The sequence below is a fragment of the Temnothorax longispinosus genome, chromosome 5 (genome assembly GCF_030848805.1).
Source record: "Temnothorax longispinosus isolate EJ_2023e chromosome 5, Tlon_JGU_v1, whole genome shotgun sequence".
Taxonomy (NCBI): Eukaryota; Metazoa; Arthropoda; class Insecta; order Hymenoptera; family Formicidae; genus Temnothorax; species Temnothorax longispinosus.
In genome coordinates this window covers 1,242,246-1,263,683 of record NC_092362.1, presented here as the reverse complement: position 1 = coordinate 1,263,683, position 21,438 = coordinate 1,242,246, and the positions used below count along the sequence as shown (strand labels likewise).

Here is a 21,438-nt window from a genome sequence, read left to right as displayed (position 1 = left end):
GACAGTGTTGAGGCGTATGCGCAGCAGAAATGCAAGACATACAGAACCAATAACCGTGCAAAACCAACAATAACAGGTACCACACAGAGCGGAAAAAGACGGATGGGTAAATGGGTAAGATGGTGGAAGGGAGGGACCTGCCACTGTGACAGTGTGCTACAGGCAAGTCCCTCTCTGTTTCTCTCGAGCTCTCACACGATAGTATTAGGGTCGTCCTTGCAGCGGGTCCAAGTTAGACAGGCAAGCAAGCTGGCCCTATACCGCGGTCTATACAGGCGGTAGTACGAATACTACCGACGCACAGGTACCACAGAGAGTAGCCACCTTCCCACACCTACCTGAGAACCAAGACGGTGCTCTGGTCTCGCCCCTCCCCCTACGGGACTCGGTCACTAGATCGAGAAAAGGGCGAGCCGCGCCGCCGCGGGAGAAAGACGGGTGATTAAAGCGAAGCGCGGAATGGGAAGGAGGAGGGTGGGAATGCGATCTGTGTGGAGAGGGCCGAAAAACGCGCGGCAACTTTTGCGATCCATCCCGTGTTTGTAATAATGCGCCGACGCATCGCGGTCCATTCAGCCTAACGTCCCGGCTAGGAACGTGCTGCGAAAAAATGCTTCTTTCAGGGACCTCCTTTCGGGATATCTTTGGGTGTACGCATTGTATTTGTTGTATCGATAAAGGCGCGATCCTAATACAGGTCTCTCTCGTGTAGAGGGGCACAATAAAATTGGGTCCTTCGGAATCCGAGAACGCGTTATCGCGCGCTCGTGTGGGTGCGTGGCGAACACAAGCCATCGTAAAGGCGGCGCCTGAATTCCCGCGCCTCCTTCCCACATGTGAAAATGTGCCAAGAAATCAACGGTTTTGTCGTCAACCGTTTTATTAACCAATTTTTTGTTTTGTCAAACAGGATTAACCAATTAATTTATGCTACATTTCTATCGTAGAATTCTACCGACGATAGCAGGCAACTATAAGTTATAAGGCGCTAATTGCCGTTTCTTTATGTATAGTCTATGTAAACGATGCAATAATGTTACGATTTGGAAAAAACCAATTAAGATCAGTAATAATTATTAAAGTAATAGTTTTTTAATAACATCATCAGTTATCCCAAACGGGCTCGCTATTTTCTTCTTATTTGTCTCCCTTTCCTGTGTTGTGTTGTGTTTGTGTTATGCTTTCCTATTACCATAGCATCTTTTCTTTAAATATTCGAGAAAAGACTAGGGGAAGGAAAGTATAACATAAGGAAGAGAGGAGTTACCCGATTGGACAATTTTGCTATCATTATCTCTATTGACTATTTTATATTGGCCAACATTTCTGCAGGCAAGAAAAATATAATATTTATTCAAATAGGTCCTTCATTTTGCATCTGCTATTATTAGAATTAGAAAATGGCGTAAGGAACAAATGCCAAAGTTCGTAAACGAATGAAATTTAAGCAACTTTGTAAGACGACCGTCCAAGAGGGTGGGCTCAAAAGAAACGGGACGAACGGGGGAGAAAAGGAGAAAGAAATGAGAAGAAGGACGGACGTATTGGCGCGTTGGTGCACCGATGGCGATTAAGGAAGACTACCTCGGCGCGACGACGCGCCGAAACTGGTTCTCATACCGGAACGTGTTGGCGGGAAACGTCGGCCAATGGTTGAGCGTTGTTCCTCGCCGTTTGGAATGCCGTTCGGCAAAGATACAACGACGGTCCCTGGGAACCGTGAGACGTGGAGAAGCGGGAGCATTTGCATTCGCCGCGCGCGAGATGCGCGCCGTAAATTTCTTCCCGCGCGCCGCGAGATACCCGGGACCCGATAACCGGACGTATCATCCCGGGACGGGAGTCTCCCCGCGGATCACTTTGCGACTCTCCGATGTCTCCGACTTTTCGCCTTCCCTTTCGCCGGCTTATCAACGGCATCTCGTTCGAGCGACGTCGACGTGAGTAATAGGAAGATAACGAGGACAATGACCGGAACGTAACGAAGCAGCGGTATTACAAGGGACTCTTTTGGAGATTTAATTAAGGGCTTCATACGGGTTCTCGTCGCGGATCAAGCGGTGGAAAGCAATAAACTTCCTCCCCAACTAATGATGTGTTGTCTTTTTTGCTGACGATTCGTGAAGATGATAGCGTTAAAAAAAAAAACAAAATAGAGGCTTAAGGATTTTGGGAGTTTCGCGAAATGTGACTCTTCAATATGATTTCTGCGGTCTCTTTAAAACGAATATCTTCAACGCACCGTTGAAGTTGGTATCCCTGCAGACAATACCAGTTTCTTCCCGCGCTTTCAAGAGGATAGTATCACAAAGAAACGGAAGGCGTTTCCTGAAAATCTCAAAACTCTTCTCCAGGTCCTTGTGTATATGAAAAGGGTATTCTAGCCTGATATAAGTTTTATGTAGCAAGTAGTCAACTGTTCAAATGATGTAGCGATTGCTCGACAAATATTCCGAGCAAAATCCTAAATCTTCGTAAAATTCATTTTAAATAAAACAATTCAGCCCAAAAAAAATCACTCACAAGTTGCAGACTTACGAATAAGCTTTAAAAAGCAGAAATTTATTTACTTTTATTCTAAAGTTTTTATACACGGCAACGGGCATTTACGTGAGATATTTAATTACAGAATTTCAAATTTTTTGTTGCTCTTTTTATCAGTCGACTGACGATTCTCTTTTAATGACTCTGCCGCTTAGTTAACCGACACGATCGTCTTCGTCATGGCGTTTCGATCTTCTCTGATTTCTGTGATTGGCTTGAATACGCAAACATCGTTATCATTTCTACATCGTGAGTTTTCACGATAGACCTTCCTGGGAAGGGCGCAGTTCAAACATCTCGGTTATCGTAATACCAAGATAAAGTTTAAAGTTCGCCTTCTCTTTAATGCGGGCGACAAAAATGGCGCTCGTAGAATCAGCTGCTTCCTCGCAGTCCGGTCGGGAACGAACACAATACGCGGTACTGTTCGATAAAAAAAGCGATATTGGCCTAAAATTCGCGATATCTACATAAATAACGAAATCATTGCTATCCGTTAATCGGTACCCAATAATCGGTATCATTTACATTCAGAACCAAGAAGAAAAAAAGTTAATTTTTCAAATCTACTTATAATCTAATCTAATAAATTATAATAAATTTATTATAATAAAATATTTAAATTATAATTTGTTACAAAAATTTATAATAAATTAATAATAACCCTTAGCTGGCACTGTGGAGTATTAAACGCCCCCAGCCTAGGTTACAAATTTAATTTACTTCATATTACTAACTTTAAACCCCCTATAGTAGGTCCCAGTGTGCCAGCTATAAATAAAATAATTATTATAATTAAAAAGCCTTTTATAATTAAAAAACCATTTTTAAAAACAACTTTTATTATTCTTAATATAAATTGTTAATAAATAAAATTGTTATTTAGAATTGTCCTTAGTTCTGGAGAGCTATTCTTTTCGCTATTATTTTACTATACTTGAGAAGTTAAAATCATGAGATACTAGATAATTTTTCATGCACAAACCTCCCTCAATTAGCAACTATGTTTCGATAAAGAAAAGATAGAAAAGAACCCTTCTGTACAATAGTTACATTTATACAAGTTTAGAATAATTCAATGTTAATTATAGCAATAAAAATTGCAATTTACTAATATGTAAACTAATATATATTGTCACTAATATGTATTGTAAGGCAGTATAAACAACTCTAACTAAAAAAAAAAAAACCAAATTGAACAATGGATACCGGTGACTATTCGAATTCCAGCATCTAACCATTAAGATTTTGACCGTTAGATTACATTCAAACCATTCAAAATACTGCGTCGTAAAACGTAGAACGTGTTCTACGACGAAGTTTCTACATTCTACATCTACTAGAAGTAGACTTTCTGTTCGGTCGTATACTTCTCTTCATACCAAGATAAATAGAGGCGGTAGAACGTAGAAGGAAGAGGAGGAGGAGGAGGAGGAACGCGGGACCAGTCGCGGGAGTAGACGAGTAGACGAGGGGGGTAAATGGCTGGGACCATCAAGAAAGGCCCTTAAAGAAGCCAAGCATACCAAGAGGAAATAAATTCTTCGCCTGGCAACAAAGAAAACCGGTGCCTTTCCACGCCCTTTCTTAATTACAGTAGCTTTTCATGATCTACACTTTAGTATACTCAAGATAGAGTCGCAAAAGTATCTTATACAACTCTGATACATCTACGCGGTTAATTTGCGAACGATAAAAATTATTAATCGTCAAATCTAGCAAAAAAATTAATTTATTTACTCGTTTTCTGTCGGTTTACCATATAAGTGACATAATAATCAATGAGACATGATAATCAATTATACACGTACATATCTTGAACGTACATTTTTCACGAATGCACAACGACATGCGTGATCGTTTCGTGTGTTACATAGTAGAGACAAAGGGCATAGATGTGGTGGTTCCCAAGAAATATCGAGTTCTTTGTACCCACCAGCGTTTCAGATATCCCACGTTATTTTACACCCTTCGCTTCTATCGAGGGTCTAGCACGTGTAATTAAATCTGCAGGACCACCCAAAGCACGAAAACTAATACTCGAAGGCGCTGACATCATTAAGTTGCAAACATTTAGAGCAAGAAGAAAATTCAATAATTCTAATAAATAATTCCTCTTCCATATATATATATACTTACAAAAAATTCAAATTTTTGCAAATATAATGTTTGCATATACTCCTGGGGTGAATTTTAATTTTATTTGCAGAGGTTTATGTACGCTTGTCCGCCTGTCTACATCAATCAGTCAAATATTAGTAAAGATTAGCTGATTTTGTTTCCGAAGCATTTTCGTTGTTGACTAGTGTGATTTATTCGCCCTGTTTGTCGAGTTTATGCCAGCGATCATTTAAGCAGATTATTTTAAAAAATACAAGGTAAATATAAGGCAATTAAATAAAGACGTTAGGAGAAAAAGACTAAAGTATAAAAATTTGAAACAGAAAGAGTACACCCAAGACAAGTGTCTGCGGCGATGACATTATTTACCGTAAACCTGCGCAAGCTATTATCACAGCTGCCGTCGCTGTCTTTTAAGAGTTCACCCTCTATCCGATATACCGCCGTCCGTCGACGTCTAACTTTCCGAAACGAAACGTGCCGCGGTATTTGATCGGCGCTTCAAAGTGAACGGCTTCTCAGCGATTAGAAACAGTTGTACGTTTATTAATTCGTAGAAACGCGTTCTCTGTATAGTTCGTCAGTCGCGTGAGAATTGACCCTCTATAGCTTTTCCGCTCGTTACACCGCCACCGAGGGCTCCATTCATGCTCGCGGTTCATTCATCGCGTTTCACTGAGAGGGTTTTCACTAGCACTAATTAAAAATTTTCATTAACCTATTCGGGGGAGGGGGACGATTCAAATTAGTAAAGATTAGCTGATTTCGTTTCCGAGGCAGAAAATAAGTTCAATTTTGTTGACCAATGTAATGTACGAATGACGCAGGCAAATATTGTATTGTATACAATATATATCGCAAATTAATATCGATAATGGACTCACCTTTCGCTTTTCGGATCGTTGACGCGACGAGGGGTGCTGAAGGTACCTGAAACCAAAGACAGGAAGACGTTATAGAGCGAGATCGTGTTCCATAGCAGGCGCGCTGCCTGCCGTTGAAATGGATCTTACGGGAAGATCGCGGTCTCTCGGAAGAGATCACAATAAATATAAGAATCATGTCTCGCGCGCGCAGAAATAACGGCGGACATTCGCACGCACAAAAGACTGGATCGGTAACCGTGATTGCCGGAAGGAACAACACGTGTTCTCTTTCATAGGGCCGCACATGGAGCCCGTATGCGCCTCATTTCCCCATTCTCGCGAATCTCCTAACCGCAAAGTGCGAACTGGACACGCGGATGCCGGTCATCTCGAAGAGACGCCGCCGGCGTGAAATCACGGCCTCGTGGTCACTCGTCCGTTTATTTGCTCGGGATGGCATGCGCTTTTCGTTCTCGCGTTTCGATAACAATCGGTCTCCGGCCGCCAAACCTATACAGACGGCGCCGCGAACGGAAAGATAATGATGAGGAATTATCACGCTGCCCGATATTATTGTCGTTCTACTATCGTAGAACCGGCACCACCATCTGCGGACTCGCCTATTCGTTCCGAATCGCAATCTCAGCGGAGTCCAATTCGGGCGAGCCCTGTGACAAGTGCACCCCAGGTATCTCGGAAATCTGAGAAACGTGACATAGGTCGCACGTGCGTGCCATGTGGGACACGCGTGAATCGGGAAAAATAGTGACTCGGGCATTGCACCCGGGATGATTCCCAACATTCATTGTTAAATAGGTGACGATCGCAAACACCGCGACAAAGCGTTCGCGATTCGAGAAAACGAGATTCAGTGTTTTTATAATTTCTGCATAAAAGTCTATACTAAAAACTCTAATTTATCGAATTGTAATATAATAATCTCCATGAAATATTTAGTAACACGCGGGTTCGTTAGTTCGCATTGATTCTCGTTGCTTCCGCTCGCCGCGCAAAACGTATATAAAGTCATCCCTATCTCCCATATAATGTAAGACCAGTCTGCAGTTAGGCCGGAAGAATACGAGACGAGGAGGGACCGGTCGTTTAATCGTTCCATGTCGCACATCGCACCAATGAAAAGACGAGGGATACGATGCGTCGAGTATCCTCAGCGACGAAAACGTTAGCATGTGGCATATGTGTCTCATATATTTTCTATTTTTTATCTCCCGTGGTATAGTTTCGAGAAATATTTTAACAAACTGTGTAATCGTAAATTGCTCAAATGCCCGTTTAATTATTCTTTTTGCGTTGTGTAATATAACCAAATTTGTTTTAAATAATTTATTTAAAACAACGCGAGAATATGCCGTGAATATAATCTTTCTACATAACTAGTTTCAGGAAGCAGTTTTATGCCATTTAAAAAAGGACAGATGTCTTTAAACCGGACGCTATTTAATTACAAAAAGTAGAAGAGTTAAAAATAGAATGGAGAGTTACGTTAACTGAAAGCAAATTTCATATTTACATGTTTGATAATCACATGGTGTACATAATATACGCAGGATAAATTACGATAACTATATATATATATAAAATTTATTCTACATTCTACTCCTAATCTTTTTCACACTGTATTGTTTCTTGTTTTATCCCGAATAAGATTCTTAACGCGCTACATCTCCCACTAGGAATTTTACTCCCAAAAGAAATCCACGAGACGATACTCAACAAAAGACGCAGGTTCCACATTCAGAGTATTCTTTCGCCGTTTTTCTAAGGGATCAACCTAGTCGACGCTACTTTACCACCCAACATCTATCTTGGAAGATAAATAAGATGTATCTTTCACGGCCGAGATCAAATTGAACATCGAACCATGTACAGATTAAAGAGAAGAAGGCGTTCGACAGGGAATCGAATGTAATAGGAAAATGCGATGAAACGATATACTTTAAGACAAGATCTCCACCGGAGATGGCGAGTAAAAGCAGAATTAAGAAAGAGACGATCGCGATCTGTCTCTCTCGAGTACGTACGCCGTAACGCACTTCCGCAGGAAGTCGAAGGCATCAGCCGTGACACGCACCCTCGCGCTACTTACTCGCGTCGAAACGTAGAATGGATTCACGACGCGAATTTTCAGGCGAGCGTAGCGCCTGAAATGGAGAACCTTGGCCTCGTAAAGGTCAACGTTCAACGTATCGCTGATCTCAACGTTCCTTCTCGGTCCGCTTCCCTCATATTGATGCTCGTACCCCGCTGCCCTTTCTACTTGAGCGGTGAGTTTCCTTAGCATTGCTAAATATTTCGCGGCAGCCTGCACCGTAGATCCCGTGTCATAGACTGTAGAGTTGTCATAAGAGATTAATCAACACAGTTTCGAACAGATGGCAAGTATGTGCTTGTTAAACACGAAGATCTTTTGCAGATTAAACTTGTGGTCGCACAACTTTACATCAGAGTAATTAGATATTCAAGTTGGCCCTATTTTAATTCGAGGGGCTGACTAATTAAAGTATTTATTTCTGTCCTAGTACAAGTCTTCTATATACGAATGGGTCATATAAAAAAAGGGAGTCAAAAAATTAGTAATAAAATAGTTTTTTTGTATTTTTAGTTGCATTTGTTACTAATTATTGAATATTTGTGGTAACGACTACAACAAGATAATACGATTCTTTATTTCTCAATCATTTTAATTAATAGATATAATTTATATCAATATTTATATAATTTGTTTGTTTTTTATATTAATAATATAATTAATATTGTATTAGAATATTATATAATTAATATTTAAATAATATATAAAATTCGATATATAATAAAAATCGCTCAGGAAACATACAAACAACATGCATTGACTTTTATGGTCGAAGACACCGACGGATGCCGGCAACGTAACACAGAATATTGCGAAACGTAAGGAAGTGCCCGTTACTTATCAATCCAACCATTCGTCGACATGCCGCTGTTAATAATTGTGCCGATGCGAGCACGACTTTGTTATATCAACGTAAAGTCGGCCGCGCGAACGAACCATCGGTCTCCCCCACTAATTAACGCGACATTCCCCGGCGAGCAACAGGCAGCGGCTGCGGCTGCGTAACATGTGCAAGTACGCTTCAACGGTCGTGACTCCACTCCGGAGCGAAGCCACGAAAGCAAAGCGTGCATGGCAAGCAGACCAAATCATAATACTAATATACCGCGCGAGAGAATGAGAGAGAAAAAAGGAGAGAAAGGGAGAGAGATGGGTGTATCGGGAACACTTCTAATTTTAGATAAACGCCTCCCGACATCCGTTTCCTACATGCGCGCAAACACTACGGGAACACGTACCCGCCAGCCGTTTCCCGCCAGCGTGGGGCCCTCATGCGAGATTAAGGGTATGGATCCCGCGAGTGCAGTTAAAAATAAAGCGCAGCCTGTGCCTCTCGCCGTGTTCCCGCCGAGAGAGAGAGAGACAGAGACATATCCATTCTGGGACAAATTTCGTTAGCCCTGCGCGAGATCCTGCGTCTAATTCAGATCTGAATATAGCCGACACAGGCGACACACACATGACGATCCTGCGGAGGAAAGCACGGGGGAGCAACCAGACACGCAGCACATTGATAATATCCTTGAACTGTCTACCGCAGATAATTCTAAACCGTTCTCGTAAACGTTCGTTACAACTGGCTGAGTTTTTTGCGCGCCCCATCTCTTTTCTAGCTCTGACTCCGAGAGCAAACGAATAATCAGTTAAACCTCAGTTAACACGTTAACTGCCACGGCGGTTAGCCAACCGACATTAAGATAAGATATAACATTGACCTAATTCTCGTCTCGGGCCATATAATTGAGTCTAGGGGGCTCCAATTGTATTTAAATCTTGGCTTAAAATACTTGCGACAATTGTCAGCGGATAATATCTGATTCGTGAAAATCAAACGTTTAAGAAAGATGTTTATTGAACAAATATTTCAGTAAATATCTTTTCTCTGAAATATTTATACAATAAAAAAGTTTATCTCATAAATATTGTTATTGTTTAATCCGTCATAAAATTACTTTGATTTTTTGCATGAATAAAACCTTTTTTTTCTAAATATATCGTTATTTGATAAACAATACGGTTCGATTAGCCATGCATCGCAGAACGGTTGAAACGTTCCATTGTCATTAACCTGCGACGAATGACGTACACTCGCCCGTAACGTACCCGCACGTGGCATCCACGAGCCGGTTGAGCGATAACCTATCGACCCCCTCAATGCAGGGATTGCTCGTTATTGGTGAAACCGAGGGGGGAGAGGGAAGTACCATGTACTCAAACCAGCTCCCGCTCGCTCACACAAGTAAGCTATGTCGATCACAAAAGACACATTCGGTAATGCGTGCGTGCGCGCGTACGCATACGAGTTGCAGGCGGCTCGCAGAAAACGATATTACAATCAGCGTATCGAGCTGGGCATCAAGTTCATTGACTTATACTGTCTTGTCACTGGCAGATATACTACATGGGGCTTTGCGCTACGTCAAAAATCATGTCGGCAGATACGAAATTCGAAATTAGCGAACGAACGGGGTGGAGCGCGCGAGCGGGAAGGAAAAGCGAAGGGTACACGCGGGGAACGGGTGAGGAAGGTCGAGAGAAACCCGATTTCCCGCAACCCTGCAACGTCTTGCCACGACCTTTCTTCTCTTCTCTATCTTCCTTCACTCCTCTCCTCTGCCCCCTTCGCGTTCGGCGGGGGGAAGGAGGAGGGGGGACGGGCGTCGCGCTATCCTACGACAATGTACGACGGCACGAGCCAAGTCGAGGGGTTGGGGTCGCACCGCGCGCGGCGTTTCAGGGTACGTAGTTACGTGTACGTATAGGGGTGGGTCGGTATTCAACTACGGCTACCGTGATGCCAGGTGGTGACTGCCGCCCCATGTGTGCTCATATGTCTGCCCCCCCAAGTGGCGTTAGTTCGCCGCTGGCTGGCGCGATGCGTGAAGCTAAGTGTGTGTATATGCAAAGGAACACGAACGCTACGCGTCACGCTACGCGCCTTCGACAGCGCCGATGCGATTCCTCGGTTAACCGCCCCCGGTAGGCGTGATCTTTGCCTCGCCGTACTTTTATATATCTCTTTACAGATCCATTCGCGCGAATAACCGTACGAAAAACCGCATGCGTTTTAACCTAGAGATATATATATACGCCGGAAATTCAAATTATATACGATTAAACTGTCCTGTTTCTCTCCTCATTGTGATCAAAGATCAAGAGGTCTACCGTTCCATCGTTACACCGCGAATTGGTTTATACATATTTATGTGTCTCGACAATCCAGTTTATAAAATATAGGTCGCTCATTGAATATCGCGCGATCGCATGCTGCCTAATTAAAAAATGTCTCGCAGAGATGTTGTTTGTTGGATTAAGCGTCGAGAATTGAGGATTGCGAATTAGAGATTAGGATTTAATCGATCAAGATTATCCGATTGGTCGAATTTTAATTTTTAATTCACAATCTTACAATCTCCAATGTGTAGTCTGGGCTTAAAATGTGGTTGCCCGTGAGGGACGTACACTCGACTATCCGATATCGATTGGCGGGACCGACCGGTTCAACCGGCGCGTGCCACGGTTGCAGAGACCGCGCGCGCGCTATGAATTCGGCCGACGCGAGCGATTCGCGTGCGTGCACGCGTGTAATTGCATTTAGAGGGAAGGGTAGGAAATCACACATCGTCCGACGGATGGATTAGAAATTCTAGGAGGACGTGTCGGCGGGCAATAAAGCGGGACAGGACAAAGAGACAGACGAGTATGCTCGTCGCAACGCGAAACGAGGCCATCGCCATCGGCGTCAGCGGCTCGCTAAACACGCGGTGCACCGCGGCGCAACGAGATAGAACGCGCGCACCATGTGCTACATATTTTAAACATGCCCGCACAGGTGTAACCTACCCCACCGTGTCGTGTCCGTCGAGGGCGGCGGCCCTCGTTTCGCGTCGGAGCCGTTCTTGCGAGTCCTAACTGTCGTAATCGTCTTGAAACTCGTAAAAACTCGAGCGCGAGTTACTTCGTACAGAAATAAAGTCGTGCCGTATAAGAAGAGAATCCTTTCTGGTATCGCAGGGGTGCCCCGTTGCGTAAAAACATACTTCCGTTTTAAATAAGTATATCTCTTTTAAAATTGTTTCTTAGATTGCGTGTTACAGCGTATAAATAAAAAGAGAAAGAGAATGAGGGGACACTTCATCGTATCGACGAAACTCGTTACTTGAAATAATTATGCAAAATTCAGCACATCAAATTTTAATGGCAATCCTTGTTCATTCTGTAACCGATTTCATTTCTTACCAAATCGAGGAGTGTTTCGATATAGTTTCCGAGTTACAACTTATACGCGTGACTTACACAAGTAAGAAATAGTAAGATCCTAATTTTTAGATATTACTGTAACAGAAATATAAACTGCCGATTTTATTCAATTTGGTATTCGGCTTTAGATTATGAAAATATTTCGATATTCGATATTTTAATAAACGAGAAAGAAATTTCGAATTACTTCTTCGTGAGACAAATGGTCTCATAATTTCTTCACTTTTCAATCCAAAATACCGATCTTTATATTTTTAAAGGTTTTAAGGTATCATATGTATTCTACATAGTCAGCTTTCGTCATATCACTCACGTTAGATACGTTACGTAAAACCGACTTGGTTAAAGGCGCGGGTATTATCGGCCTTGCCGCGGTACTAACATCCGCCGGGACACCGGCCATTCTTCCTGTTAATGTAGTCAAATTTACCTGAACATCATTTTATGCACTGTTAATGTAGTCAGATTTACCTGCGTGCGTTCAAAGGATGGACCATACGGTGTGCATCTCTTTGGCTATCACACGCAAAAAAGATGTACGCCGTTTGAAAATGATTCGTTAGCCGCGGATTCCCGAGCATCGGGGTTAATGTGCGTGTATGAATCATTCTGTTGTATCCCATCGTACCCCGCCGCGTATAATTCCCGAGGGTTCCGAAGGGTGATCCCCCAACCCTGTGCCAACCGTTCCGGGTTTTTTTGCAGTGATAAGTGATAAGGCCGTTGAATACCGGAAGATTGAGATATACGATTTTGATAAATCGTCGTGTTTTCGCGTGGCAACGTTAATACAATTAAATTAAAATAATAAACTTAAATGAGTGTTAAATTGCGCGAATAAGACGGCATTCTTCACATCAGAAACATATCTTAAACAATACGTCGAAAAACTTGTAGAAAGTATAAAGGCGCAAGCTTTTATCCTGAATAAAAACCAGTGCCGCTACAAGTTAATTATATTCAGACGTATTCATATTATTTAAATTGCCAGACATGGAAACCGGTGTAATACAGCCTGAGTTCAGATTCCCATGCCACGGACGTGCGGAAGCGAATTGATAGACTTATTCGTGCCGTTAAAGGCGCGAGGATTGCGCGTAAGACGCATTCTCCCGCATCTCCGCATCGACGGGAATCGATCACATTGTCGAGAAAAGTTACGCCTGTGCGCTAATCGCCGGCGTTCGAACACGAGCGCGAACGAGAAAAGCGGATAGACGTTGAATAACAGTCTCCGAGAGCAGAATGTCGTCGTCGGTGGGAATAAAAGTTGGAGCGTGTGCCCCGTTACGAGTTGCGAGACGGGATGGGGACCAGACGCGCATCGGGACCAGACATCAGGACGAGACACAAGAGACCGAGGTAAGGAAACAAGCGACAAGAGAGCGCCTAACGGGGGGGTTGGCTGCTTGGTCGGTCGGTCGGTCGGCCTGTTCGATAACTAAACTCGCCCCACTCTCTATCTCGCTCGTTTCTTCTTCCGTCTTTCGACATTAGCGAGGGTAGGCCGCGAGGGTAGTAAGACGAGGGGTAGTCGAGTCGTGCGTGCAGCCGGCACGCGCTCAACGAATTTTTCATCCAACGGATCCGCCAAGGTGCTTCCCCGGGCGCAATTGCGAGGAGGGAAAACTGGAATCCTCGGATGGCAACCATCCCCGAGGTGCCCGCTGTCACTATGCGCGTCTTATCGCCTAATCATAATCGTGGCGTTTTCTACAAACTGATTAAAACGAGCCACACATTGGTGAGACAAAAGGGTAGATGCCAAAGATTGAAACAAGACTGATCCACTGACGTTCAACACGCATCGCCTTGCAATCACGATATCGGACGCATCTTGGGCCATGTCCTAAATCGTCCCACAGATTTAACAAACAGCGGTACCCGCGGAATTCGCGCTGAACTCGTACCCGAGGCCGATTTGTAATTCGGGCCCGCGACCGTTAAAGGTTGCGAGAGTGCCAACCTTCGCCTTCTCCGAAATATTGCGAGACCTGACTTACCGGCCCTACAGGATATGTTAATGGCTTGGGACCCCGGGGACCCAGAGGAACCCAAACCTCTTTCATTCTTCTCCCTCTTTCCTCGTCGGTCTTTCCCCCTCCCCTTCTCCTCCGCACCTTTAGCTTTACCACGGCATAAAACTTCGGGGCATTTAAATATTAAATCTTGATAGGAAAGCCATTGGTCACAGAAGCGTCTCTCGCACCGTTCAATTCGCTCATCTGCGCCGACGGTTGCCGTCCCGTTTCTTTTAGTCTGTCTCCCTCATTAAGTACCTTTCGCTGAATATGGGAATATAATTCAATTTTTGATGCGCATACTGTATTAGCGATGCAGAAGAATCGATAATTATGTAACAATGTTGCTACAAACTACAGAGCGTTACGCCAATTGATTCTATTGTGTCAAATTAAGTTGACTCCGAAAATAACAGTCAACACATCGGTGGACTTATCGCGGATCGTTGATGTATTTCTATCCACCGCGTTTATTTATTTCAGATACCTCGATGTTACGTCACTTAGCTTAACGCTAATAAAGTTGCGAATTATTCCGCGCGAGCTTTGAAGGCGACAACCACGTGCGATGAAAACGTGTGTCGCTAATTGAAAACGACATAATTAAGTCTCTCCCTTACACGCTGATTACTATTCCGATTATCGCCGACTTAGCCGACGGCGGATCGTATTATTCTTCGGGCTAAAAAGCACGCCAGCCGTCGAAGACGCACGTCCGCAGGTAATTACCTAATTTGCACGCGAGCGGCACGCTTCGTGCGTGTGTATGTCTGTCCACGGTGCCTAGCTATCGGGCGTACACGCGTCTCTCTCCGGGTACAGCTCTCCCGTTCAATACTAGAGCCGGCGTGTATATAGGGGTGCCCCGTTCGCCCCGACGTCGTTGTACCCCTCGCACAACGGACTTTCAAGGCAACGGACGAGAACGGAACGCGCCATGTGGCGGCGCAACACTTCCATGCCGCTGCACGACGGGCATTTGCCAACGGCGACGATAACGTCGTCGGCCGAGTTAGCGCGAAAGATCGTGGCCGGCTGCGCGAACGCCCCTGCCACGTCTCTTAATCCGACTACAGCAGCTCGCGTAATGTTTGATCTGTTTCTCGACTGAGTCCCCCCCTATTTAATATGCAAAACGCCGCTATATAGCGATTATCTCATCCGAATTATTCCGGCGGCCATATAGCTTCTTCATATGCAAATGAGGAGAAAAGTCTGATAGTGTATTCCATAGAAGTTCATACACTTACTATTGTTGCTCTGTTGTTACGATAAAATTATTATTAAGCAAGTGAATTTATACTCTTTCCTCGAACTTCCCACTTTCAGCGGAAGGTAAAGTGGCGTTTCAAAAACCAAATTTCTATTATAGTTAAATTTCTTCCTTTCCTTTAGTCTAGAGAGTAACATTAATAAATAATAAGAAATCTTGAACAAGACTAACGAATTGCTGCACCTTACATGTAAAAAGGTTAGGAACAAGACTCAAAAAGCTAGTATCGCGATAGTAATCAAATTATTATCCTCCACTAAAAAAAAATTGTTAATCCGAAAAAATATTTAGTCCGGTACGTTCAACTAAACATTTTAATTAGTTTAATTTAACTAAACATCAGTTGAATTAATTAATTCTTGATTTAAAAAACTAAATAAATTGTTGAAACAACTAATGTTTAGTTAACTAACTAAAATATTTAGTTGAACGTATCGGACTAAATATTTTTTCGGATTAACAAATTCTTTTCAGTGTCTTGTCATTCCTGAGGAGACATTTATAAACGTTTATCGTAAACTCATTGTACATTTGTAGATAGGCGTTTTTCCGTCTCGGGTCATCGAACGCGATCGTCGCATTAAGGGAATAAGATATGGAATCGGTCAGTCACCTTTAAAGCTAAACGTAGTGTTAAAGGGAGTCGGAAACACGGACCCTAGTCTTTCGCACGAGACAGCTGTATTCTTAACGGTCTCTCGATGTGTTGATGTCTAACGAGGGTAGGTCAGTATCGATGCACGCAGGCTGTATTTAAAGGTGTAGTGCAGTTTCATTGGACGTGTGTGTGTGTTTACTCGCGGATAATTAGCGCTATCCTTTTTACTTACTAATTTAAACGTCTTCATTAGTCGAGTTAAATTACAATTTTACCGCAATGACGAAACGAAAAAAGTAATTAAGGTTATTTAAGAACATTCTAATGTATATTAAATATGTAAATAAAGTTTTAAAATAAAATTCTAGTATGTAAATTGACAATTATTAATTATGTCAGCGATACATTAATTAAAAATATATATAAAGCGATCGATTGCAATTCTTTCAATTTTGAATTATTTTCTTAGCTTCCACTAAAAATAATATTAATAAATAAAATATGTCGTAATTAGTTATCAGTAATCGAGTAGGTTAACCGAGTTTCTCAGAAATGTCGACCGCACAAGAGCCTGTTGCCCATATTGAAAATAAAAATATCAGATAAAGAATATCTTAAATAGGTTTTCAAAGGATAGACCTAAAAATGTATCGTAGGATGTCTACGTTCGACCACGCTTTCCCGTACACCGATAGTCATCGGACTAGGTATCTGACTATCGATATCCCAATCGCGCCTAAGTACCGTAAGCATCCCCAAAGCACGAGAGGGATGCCCGCTCTCCGTCTGCGCCCGCGCCCAGCCGTTCGTTCGCGTTGCGAACTTCCACAGCGCCTTACCGGGAGCATGAATAAAAGGGGGCGCCAAGCCTAACCAGCCACCCAACAAGGAGCAGGTGAGCACCTGGTCCCGGTAACCCCGGCACGAGCTACTACTTGCCTCACGGTTGCGAGAGAGGGTGCTCAACGATCGCGTCGCGCGCTTTAATTAACTCGACGTTGCGGTTATCGAAAAGTTAACAGCTATTTGAAAAAAAAATAGATATCATTTTTCCGAGTTATGCCTACGCAAAATGCGACGCGTTTCATAATCGAGACGCGAATTGAATGAATGAATAAAATGTCCAAATATAATGCGCGACACAAACAGTGATATACCAATAATGATATAGAGGCATTGGAAATAGGTTTAGTGAAATTAGTAAGGTAAATGTGTGTCGAAAAAATATAATAAAGTGTCAGCGTGCTGGGATCGCGCGAATGAGAGACACTGACAATTGAGGCTGCGAACTCGCGGTCGCGGGGTTCAGACCGACGGCAGACGTTCACAAATCGTTGAAGGACGGGGAAATCCCTAACGAATAACCCGCCTTTCGGAAGGCCTCTCACGTTCCGCTCTATCAGTATCCGTTTTGCCCATGATTATAACCCACGGTATCCGCCCCGCTCGTTACGCTGATTACGAAAAAAAAATCTACTAAAATTGTTAATTATGCCAATGTTTCTAGCGTTATTAGAATTGCCAATTATGAGTATTAGACGTTAATTTGTACTTCAGATTTAACATACGTTGTTCGAAAATATTATTTGCGATTGTTGATTCGAACTTTCATTATAATTATCTTAATTGAATACGCAATTTAATACTTAATATATCGTGCGTATAATTTTTCTTGTTCTTATATATCCTAGCAAGATTTTAAATAAATTACAATTTATCGACGCGAAAGATTGTCGCCTCCGTCAAGTTTCACAAGTCGTTTCATTGACCCAAACTTTTAAAAAGAGACTGGAGTAACTGCTCGCCAATTCAAAAGGACATATCGAAAGGTCGATATTTTTTTAAATAAAATCTAGCACATAATCTCATCCTCTTTATCTCGCGGACAATCCTTTCGCGTCGATCTGATACTTTCGTACCTTTTGAACGTGAAAAGTGACGCTTTTTCGATCCACCGGAGTCCAGTGAAGATCTCGACAGATCGTTGGCGATGTTGGACATCGGCGACTCGATGTCCACGTTCGATGCCTCGCCGAGGGGTACTCCAGGAGAAGCTCCTCCGTCCATCCTGACGGTAGTTGATCGGCGTTATTACTTTGCGTAGATGCGACAGCAGCTCGTCCTCGACGAGCCAGGTCCGGGAATGCAGACGAGAGTGCGCGATCTCTCGAAATTTATCGTCGAATCGACGTCAGGCGCGACGTTGGCTTCTAAAAAAAAAAAACAAGAAAACGTCCTGAGTCTCTCAGTGATCTCTCACGGAACGACCGGTGTCTCGATCGTTCGGTTGTTCTAATGGAGAACGGATTCGTCGGTGTCGAAATTAGCCCTGTCGCCGAGAAAAAAAATCGGAGAATCGGCAGTCAGGTGTCGATAACGCGAATTTTTCGACAAGTTACAGGCGGAACTCGTTATTATTCGTACGTATGTATGTTTCTCGGTTTTGCAGACGCGACAAATCGAGATCGCGCACGACGAACCGAGAATGGACAATGGCCCACCAATTGGCGGGAACGAGATCGTCGTTATATGATTTCATCCGCGATAGTCCGTTGATACGTCGTGTATATACGGGGTGTCCGATTGTCACGTCGACGCTCGATCTTGCCTAGTCGCTTTTTGCGAGAGGGTTAACGGCAAGCGAGATAAAAATGTATACCGCGATTATACAATATATCGCGTGTTCAGAAATATTTGTCCGTTCAATTCTAATTCGTTGAATTGTAATACACTGAGAAAAAAAAGCTGTTGCTTCAATTAAAGTGCTAACACGGAGTGCCAAAAACATAAGTATAGTTTATTCAATTCTATTATTATTAGACCCAATATCTGGATTATTAAACCAATAATTTAATTATTGGTTTAATAATCCAGATATTGGGTCTAATAATAAAATAATTCAATTGAATAAACCACTTATGTTTTTGGCACCCCGTGATAGCACTTTAATTGAAGCAACAACTTTTTTTCTCAGTGTAAGTAGAGAATTAGAATTGAAATGCTCGAATCGGCGTTGAAATAACGACGTCGTGATTGTCTTCGAGAAATACGAGACAAATGGTCATGATTTTCGAGAAGACATGATTCTCGATATACGAAAAGTAGCGCTTCTCTGACCGTTAATCGACTAAAAGACTCTTTGCGCGACCTTAAAATTTGTTTACCATACTTTAATAACGTCGGCTTCTATCGTTTAGCTTCTATTATTATTCGCTCGAGACGACAGGATGCAGATATCCCGGGCAGGATGATAATACTACTGATATTGATAATGCGGTGATTGCAGTTAATTATCTATTTGCGTTTAATAATTCAAATTTTCATTACAATTTAATATTTAATTGTACTCTTTAATCGCGTATATATATATATATTCTCCTCCTTTTCATGTCTTAACGAAGCGATCATGCATTTCAACGTGTCTACGATCTATCATATGAAAAATTCTTGCCTCTATCAAATTCCTTAATTTACTAATCCCAAACTTTCTTTAAAAAAAAAAAAAAACGAACTCGAATGACTTCCCTAGAGAGGATGTATCGGAAAACCGAGGTCAATATTAATGCGGCGTTACTATAAAACGGTGCGCGACAAATCCCAAGTACTACAAACATAATGTTACCTACGACTGCTCCGCGTTTATTATTGTAATAAAAAAATGTTTTTATTTCAATTTTTGCAATTTTTCTTAGTATAATTTGAATCCGAGGATCAAATTTAAGTTAAAATATTCTAAAAATTTAATGTTACTAGAACTTAAGAATTACTTCTAAAGAACGCTTCGAAGAATTAGCTGGAATTTGATAAAAATAAACTTTAATAATCGCCCCACATATTTCCCACCTTCATAATCCCCTCTCAATTGCGCAAGTGCAATCAATCCACCATCAGATGATCGAGAATACTTTCATGTTGACAAAAATTATGTGATAAATGAAAAACCGGCTAGAATAATTTGTTGCAACGGTTATGAGAATTATTTTGATTAAACGAAACGTGAACGCGAGAGATAGCAAGACAGAAATTCTCCTGCGGATAGAAACATATCTATCGCGCCTTCCTTTCTCGTCGAAGCCGTTGAAGTCGACCCGAGTCGTTCCCGGAAACCCCGGTGGGATGAATATTTCTCGACGGCCTCGGCCACACACTAGGTGTGCCACAAAACACGACTTTAATCTTATTTGCGAAATTTGTATAAAACGGTTCGTCCGGTCGAGGGACCGGAAGACGAATGTCGAGTCTTACTTAAGAGATTGTTAAGAGATGTATGAGAAACCTTCGCTTCCTTATACGGAAAGCTTGGGATCGTAGGATTGAAAATCTCTCTCTCGAAAAAAAAAATCTAGGCGAAAAAGTCCGTTGGCGCCTTTTTCATCGGCAACGGCCGGCACGTCGATCTTCAACGTCAAAATGCTCGAACGTGACGAAATCCGATCGAAAAAGAAACCGACCACGAATTCCCATTCGAGAAAGTAATTGTTATTCGTTGTACCTTGTTTTGTACCCTTGACACTGTTGTGGCCGAGTATCACGATCGAGAGAGTGATTCAACACGTGCTATAATGTGTTATTAATATATATCTATAGTAGCATTATATATTATATATATATTAATAATGTTAATAATATGTTAATAAATATATTAATATATTAATAAATTAATGCTACTATATTAATGCTACTATATGTTAATAATGTTATTAATAATACATTAATAAACACATTATTGTTACTACATATAGAATTACTTTACATATATATTGCGATATATATATATATATATTACCTGGGAAAAATAACGCCGTTGCCCGTAGGATGCCCTCGTCCTGGGGATGCCGGTAGCCCGCCCTTTTAAAGCACGTCCTAACTGACGAAACGACACGCGCGACTTTCCCGTAAACACCAACTTGCCGCGCGGACAGGAGAGATATGATGGAACTCATGAAACGTGTCGCGCCTTGTCGAGGGGATCGAACCGACCGGGGGGATCCTCGTCGCCGCGGTCGACGAGCAACAGGAGCGTTGTCACTTGCCGCGTTTCCCTCCCATTTGATGCGCGATCACTTTCGGCGCGAAACCGACGGCGGAACTGGTCGCGACGACTGGTAGCGAGATAACACGACGGTCCCCGTGCGCGGTCGCACCGCGATTATTTAGCGACGACGTTACGGAGCACGCACACCAGCCGGCACTCCGAAAACCCCAGGAGACCGCCGGTCGTCTCCAATACGTTAGTCAAACAGTCAAACACAATAAAGCCACACTTGACACACTGCCGCCAACGGCGAGATGGTCGAGATGCGCGAATCGGGAAGTGTCGGGAAGCTCCAGCTCGCGCGCGGGTGGACCGAGAAAAGGCGCGAAACGGGAGGAGGTGGCGGTGGGAGGTAGAAGGAGATGGGGGAGTGGAAGGAGACGGACGACGGTCTGTTCGTCGGTTACACTTTCTGTGCTCCGTTTTCTCCCGCCTCTTGCTCCGCAAATATGAATGTACTCCGGATGCTTTCTTTCAGATTACTTTGCATTTTGGAAACTTGGGAATAAACTCGTTTAATAGAATTTATCAATGATCCTCTGCGGACTGAAATTTTACTCAGATTTGCGATTAGAATTACAAGCCTTTTAAATAAATTTCGTTTCTATGA

General features: G+C 42.7%; 1 protein-coding gene across 1 annotated transcript in view; it reads right to left on the bottom strand.

Moving 5' to 3' along the window:
• The window catches only part of LOC139812577 (uncharacterized), a 51,603-nt gene extending 30,504 nt beyond the window's left edge, over window positions 1-21,099 (bottom strand). The window contains exons 1-3 of the mRNA XM_071777481.1: window positions 20,580-21,099; window positions 17,713-18,003; window positions 5,550-5,595 (exon numbers count right to left, since the gene is read on the bottom strand). Coding sequence (XP_071633582.1) covers window positions 5,550-5,595; window positions 17,713-17,860 — 194 coding nt within the window. The 5' untranslated portion in view covers window positions 17,861-18,003; window positions 20,580-21,099. The remainder of the gene's footprint in view (window positions 1-5,549; window positions 5,596-17,712; window positions 18,004-20,579) is intronic.
• Between the last annotated feature and the right edge of the window lie 339 nt (window positions 21,100-21,438).